This window comes from Epinephelus moara, chromosome 5, assembly GCF_006386435.1.
Source record: "Epinephelus moara isolate mb chromosome 5, YSFRI_EMoa_1.0, whole genome shotgun sequence".
Classification (NCBI taxonomy): Eukaryota; Metazoa; Chordata; class Actinopteri; order Perciformes; family Serranidae; genus Epinephelus; species Epinephelus moara.
The window spans coordinates 43325448-43332556 of NC_065510.1; the positions used below are offsets into that span (position 1 = coordinate 43325448).

Below are 7109 nucleotides of genomic sequence, written 5' to 3' on the forward strand. Positions count from 1 at the left end.
CATTGTCTATTTTAGTATTTTATTTATATCTTCATCTTTATCTCTTGTTTCCATTCATGCTGTATTTCTATTTCTACTTTGCACGGAGCATTGGAACAAAAACAATTTCCCCCCGGGGATTAATAAAGTATTCTGAATCTGAATCTGAATCTGAATTCATTCCATCCTCTGTGAATATGAAGTTAGCTGGATATAAAGTACAGTGTGAATTAATACTTTTTGTTGTTGTATTTTTCTGAGTCCAGCTGTCCATCTATATCTGAAGGAGAGGGGACACTTCTTCGAGGATAGCAATGTACATATCTTGGCCAGAGACGACAGATGGTTTCAAAGAGGTGTAAAATGAGCCATCCAGGTCAAACTGCAACGACCATCATTAAACAGAGGAGGTGGCCTACGACCCACTTACCACCTTACTGCAATGCAGTTTTGGGATCCTTCCCTAGACAACTTAACACCCATGCCCACCTGGACCCATCTAACTCTAACAACACACATGATGGACGGGTAGGTCACACCCACACAGAGTTTAAAGCCTGTGACTCTGCACCAGTCAGTTAGAACTGAAAAAGCCTCTTGCATTAAGGTGAAATGTCTTCAAGAAACTCAAGCAAGTCCAGTTACCTACAATATAGCACTTAAGACTACCATGACCTGCATGACTGACAATCTTTACCAACACCTTAAAAATGCAAAGCAACAGGGCGTCGGTAGAGTAGTGGATAGTGCCGGCGCCCCATGTACAGAGGTGATGCCTCGCTGCAGCAGCCGCAGGATTGAGTTCGGCTTGCAACCATTTGCTGTATGTCTCTCATCCCATTTCACTCTGTCCTGTACATTAAAGGCAATAGCCCAAAAAAAAAAAAAAACAATCTTAAAAAAAAGAAAACAAAGCGACAGAATAAATTTTATATTCTCTAGCTTTTTACCAAAAAAGTATTCAAATGTAAACCACTTGTAACCAACACTTTGATAAGTAATGCCTGGTACACACTACACGATATCAGGCCGATTCTAGCCCGACGCAGCGACATACGGTGTCGGTTCAGATCGTGAACGACAATGAGTGTCATACACGATAATCCATCGTGGATTGTGTCATAGTAGACGACAACAGACACAGCATCTGGAACGCCTCACGACGTTCCGACCGAAAGTCAAGTATGTTTGATTTTCTTTTTGTCGTTCACGACTGCTTCCATCACAGCCGTCACTTTGACCAATAGAAACACAGAACTTCATCAAAGCTTCATTTGAAACAAACTACATTATAAACGGGCCGTTATTTATTAATCCCTCTGTGTTTTTATATTTTTGTTACCTTTGATCCATTTTGTTTAGTTTGCCTTGATAAAGTTAATGCATCACGCTGTCATTTCAAACTCAACACTTCCTGTAGCTGTATAAAAATATAAGCCCATTATAACTTCTGTTGAGAGAATCCCTTCATTTTCTAAATAGGCTTTTAATGTGTTTTTGCAGGAATTTGTTGTGGGGGATTCACTGCATGCATGTTTGCATATAGGGATGATGTGGACCATCATGTAGTGTGTCATGTCGGCCAAGTCACGGCACGATTTTATGACTCCACAATCGTGTAATGTGACATAGTGGCTGTCAGATCTATCTATCTATCTGTCTGTCTGTCTGTCTGTCTGTCTGTGTGTGTGTGTGTGTGTGTGTGTGTGTGTGTGTGTGTGTGTGTGTGTGTGTGTGTGTGTGTGTGTGTGTAAATTAGGGGTTTTCTTTAAGTCATAATATTCAATAATTTCGATGATATGTCCGTTTTTTCATTTTGATCAGATTTGGTCGATGACCTGTGCACGGGCAGCTGCAGAGGTCCTTGATCTCGTGATGTTACCGTTACTCGTCAGCGTGACGTCGCTTTAAAAAACAGGAACAGGCACTCCGACATGCAGTGTGTGGAGAGGATCTGCTGTCTCATTGTTTGCATGATTTACTCCACTAATACTCCCATAAAACACTCTGTAGCGTCGCTAGTAAACTGTTATTTTACTATAGTCCACAGCATCTTCTGTTTTGCCAAAATTTCCTCATTACACAGCCTACGTCAGAGCCGTCACATCCCGTTTTGATTCGAGGCGCGACGTGATCTCGGTTGTTGTGGACTGCTGTAGCGACCCCAAAAACTCGTGACTCCTCTTCTGACACTCACTCATGTACCTACCAGCTTTGTCTGTGACAGACCTGTAGATGACGTTTACTTGAGGTGGAAATAGAGGAGCAGTTATTAAAACCAGCCTAATTAAAGCGCTTCTTTTTGGGTATGGACGGTCCTGCAACACACACTGAATGTAACGGGATGAACGGTGCCTCGACAGCAGCTGTAGCGGCTCCGTGTGCTCAGGGCTCCGGTGAAGGCTGTCTGAAGCGCGTCGGAGGCTTCGTCCCGCCGGACTACCGAAATGAGATAATACAAGTTGTTAAACTAGCTGGACCAGTGGTAAGACCTCCTGTTGTACCGGGCTGAAAAATAAGGGGTTACTATTGTACGATGGTCTGCGACTGTAAAGAGGTTTGTTTTCTTTCTCCATAGGCTGCTTTTTAATTCTTACAGTAGGCTAATGTCAATAATAATACACACAAGTCTTTATTTCAAGTGTTGTAGGTCTACACAGCTATAAAGTAGTAAAAAGAAAAACGTCATAAAGTCCACTCTGGTCTTTGGTAATGGCACAACTGTGATTTATACAAGTTTATATGTCTCACCTGAGAACCATGTGTTTTGTTTTAGGGTAGTTGAGCAGCTGCAGGCTTGTGAGTCGGCCTGTATGGTGGGTATATGGAGGTATTTTTGTGTCTTTTTGTTGCAATCATATAAAACTGTTTTGAGAGCATATTTCTTGAACTGCAATCAAAAATCAAGTTGTTTGTAAGTAAAAACGTACGATCATTTTGCTTATAAATCAGTACTCTTAGCTTGCAAGTTAAAAGGTTTTGCTTGCAGATCAGTCCTCTTTGCTTGTGAGTTAAAGTTTTGCTTGCAAGTTCAACTGCACTTAAAGGGGAAGTTCTGTTTTTTACAACCTGGACCTTATTTCTGGCATTAAATACGGTTGTTTACTCACCCAGATAAGTTTGGTGTCATTTGGAGTCCTTCGGAAGATATTTAGATCCCCAAGAGCCGCGTACATCCATATAGTGGGAATGATCGGGGCACCGACAATGAGGCTCTAAATAACACATTATCTGCCGCGAAACTCGTTCATTTCACCAATATGTTTTTATGAATTGCTAGAATTATCTATTAAGGGTACACTACTAAAATCTGAAGGTACTTAGGTGACATTTACCCACCTGAAAGAATAAATGAAAACAAATGGTGGTTTTGCTGGTCTTCAGTAGCTTTACTCTAGGTGTAACTGCCAACTGAAGAACGCAGCGCAAACCAACCGTTTATATACCCAGATTTGCTCTCGTGCCTTTTTCAAATCAGTTATGCTTTAAATTGAATGGGGGGCTTCTGTATGGTATCTGTAAAGATACAAAATCGATATCATATGCATAAAATAATGTCACAATTGAGTGGGTATCACCACCTACTGCTTTGACATGTGTATTACATCACTTGGTAGTGGGTTTTGCGGTTTCGTGTGGATATCTTTTTTTTTTTTTATCACACCACTCGTGTAGACGAATGTTTTTTGGAAACCGGAGGCCGAAAAACTTTGGTTTCAGAATTGATTTTCGCCACAGCTCCCCCGTGAACTACAGAACTCCCATGTTGCTTTGCAAGCGTACTAGGCTGATGAGTAGAATTTAAGAAACAGGCTAAATTAACGTTACATGATGTTGCACACTCTTGTACAGTAGGTGACGGTATGCACCTTTAAATTGTTTGCAATCCGCCATCCGAGAGAAGAAGAAAAAAAATTGCTTTGCAAGCTGTCATTCCGATTGAGACTGGCCAATAGAGACGTGTCTTACAGCTTTCAGTTTAGGCCCCGCCCACAAGGTTCAACTTTTTACTCGCAAAGCTTTTTGACTTGCAAACGAAAAAAATGACTCGCAAACAAAACTTTAGGATTTGTAAACAAAACTTTAGGATTTGCAAACAAAACTTTTGGATTTGCAAATAAAACTTTTGGATTTGCATTTTTTAATCAATCATTTTTATTACTTGCAATAAAAAATTTTTTGATTTCAATATTGATACTTTTGCTCTCAAATCTTCTTTTTGATTGCAAAACCTACTCTGTTTGATTGAATAATAAAGAAACAAATGTAGCTCCATATGGGTAGGCCTACTCAATCTAACACATGAATCTTTGATGTTGCATATGCTTTTCTGTGTCTTAAGTATTACATAAGACTTTTATTATTTGCTTTTCATCACGATTGAAAAACAAAATGAAATTCCATCATTTGTGTAGCACCAGTGTGAAGTTGTGAAGATCTTAACTTTTTATTTTTCAGCCACAGGTGAAGGGCTGATGATGTTTTGCTCATCTCATTTGGACTTACACAGTGTTTTACTTGTTATTGTGTGTGGGCCCCACTGATAGGAGCACACCATGACAACGGACTACTCTATAACATATTAAAGATTTGGAAAGAAAAATAAGGATATAGTTGATGTGTATTTTGCATATTGAGGATTTTGCAAATTCAGATATATTTAATTGAATATTTATTTTGGACCAAAAATATTAAAATTGGAGATGGCTTGTTTGTTAGCTCTTTGATTATCAGAGAACTGTACAGTAGTGTTGTCATGGTACCAAAATTGGGACCCACGGTACGATACCAGTGAAAGTAATACGGTTCTAAGTAGTATCACGATACCACAGCAAAAATGAGGCAGACGTGCCTTTTGTCATTTATAAAAAGATAAATCACTTTTCTATAATACATCAATGATATTTCAATGGAATAAATTACTTATTGACTTAGTCATACTTCAAAAACAGCATCAATAAGTGATTAACATAGGGGGGGATCAAAATAAAATAAATAAATAAAATAAAAATCAACCAGCCACCCTCCTCCCCTGACAAGTTAAGAACAGTCCCTTAAGTGCGGTGAGGTTTGAGGACCGTTACCTGCCACAAAGAGAGAAATGTGAACGGCTCGTTTCCCCTCTGACACGTCACATACTGTGTGCCGCCACGGCTCGGCTGTTCAGGTACTTCTGGGCAGTCATGACACCATCGAAGAGGAAATTATTGGACCTGGAGCCTGGCTTCTCGTTCAGCTCACATCCGGCAGGATTCGCCTTTCGTTTCTGCTGCTGTTTGAAATCTGTACTCGCACAGTGTGCTCCTGAATGATTTCTTTTGCTCGCACAAAACTATTTTTAGTTGCAAATGCGAGTAAAATGCTCGCACCGTAGGAAAACTACAGAAGCGCATTGCATTCACTGGATAAAAAAAAAATGAGTGGCCTTATCTCATAATTACGAGATAAAGATCTTGTAATTACGAGAAAAGATCTCGTAATTACGAGATCAGGATCACGTAATTACAAGATAAGATCTCGTAATTATGAGATCAGGAAAGGTGCCACATTGGCCACTGCTTCGCTCAGAACCACATACTGCACATCCATGAAGGGGGGTCGGAACTACTGTAACCAGCTGCCACTCGGTTGGTGCCATCTTGACTATATCCCATATCTTTATTATAATGTGTATATATTGTAAATTACGACGGAGTATTACACTAAGCAAGGAGATGTTACAACAGTGCGCACCGTATATATTTTGATCTGTTTCATACTTAAGATTTATATTGTTTAGCATTAATTGGTGACAGAAAAGAATGAATTTTTTTCTGCCGAGATCCTTATCTCGTAATTACAAGATAAGGTGTCTGATTTTTTTTTATCCAGTGAATGCAATGAGCTTCCGTAGAAAACAATTCACTGTAGCATATATAAACAAATCTAGCCTACAAGTAAAAAGAAATAAATAATAACTTTCACTGCTTAAAGATACTCAATAGCTCAGCTAATACCTGAAATGTCACTGGAAAACAAACCACTGCAGCAGCATATTGAGTGCCAGGTGGCCGGCGTGCGCTGGCCAATAACGGTGCGTGCTGGCCACCTGGCACTCAATTTGAATATGTTACTGGACGGCACATGGACAATCACCCTCTTGCGATTGGACTTTTGAACTTATCCCACAGTAGTAGTACCGTGAGGTACCGTGGCACTATGGTACTCCAAAATTATGGTATCATATGTACCTTGGTGTTTAAGTACCGTGGTCTACCGTTGGTACCAGTATACCGTGCAACACTACTGTACAGTTTATTTTTGAAAAGATATCTGTGTCTTTACGTGGAGTGGGCAGCCAATATGGGTCAGCATTGAGGACCCCTGTCTCCTGACTGGTTGGTCATTCTAGTTAACACTCTCATATACATGTTCACAGTGTACATATTTTTTATTTTACTATTACTATTGTTATTTGCATTCAGATTTTATATTTAATTGTTTATAGTATTTTATATGCATGCTTCTAATTACTCTATATTTTTTATATATTTTATATTCTTTGTTATGCACCAATACACCAAGCCAAATTCCTTGTATGTGAAAACCTACTTGGCAATAAACCCGATTCTGATTCTGATTCTGAACATCGATAAGACTCTACTGCCTGGGAAACTGAAGCTCTGGTGCCTACAGTTTGGTCTCCTTCCCCAGGCGCTGTGGCCACTCACCGTTTACAAAGTCCCAATAACAACCGTGGAGAAGATGGAGTGAACCATCAGGTCATATGCAAAAAAGTGGCTTGGTGTTAGAGGGCTGCATTGGGATTGGTCCTGCGGGACCCGACCAAAACAAGGTCTGAAGGCGCACTGAGCTCTCTACTTCCCAGTGCGCCTTCAGAGCGGGCCTTTTTAGTGTCTGTGGGCGCATCTTGGAAGAGAGACGCACGAGATTGGGACCGCAGTCGGTCAGCAACATTCTCTTCCTTCACAGCAATATTATGGCCAAGTGACAGTCGGTCAGCAACATTCTCTTCCTTCACAGCAATATTATGGCCAAGTGATTCATTTGTTAAATTAATTCGTTTCATTCGTTAACTTTGTTTATTTTATGTTATTTATTAGTGTTATTTGAGCCACTCACAGCCTACT

General features: G+C 40.0%; 1 protein-coding gene across 1 annotated transcript in view; it reads left to right on the plus strand.

Moving 5' to 3' along the window:
- Nucleotides 1–1912: 1912 nt before the first annotated feature.
- Nucleotides 1913–7109, plus strand: part of LOC126390126 (multidrug and toxin extrusion protein 1-like) — a 42116-nt gene continuing 36919 nt past the window's right edge. The window contains exon 1 of the mRNA XM_050044277.1: nucleotides 1913–2464. Coding sequence (XP_049900234.1) covers nucleotides 2288–2464 — 177 coding nt within the window. The 5' untranslated portion in view covers nucleotides 1913–2287. The remainder of the gene's footprint in view (nucleotides 2465–7109) is intronic.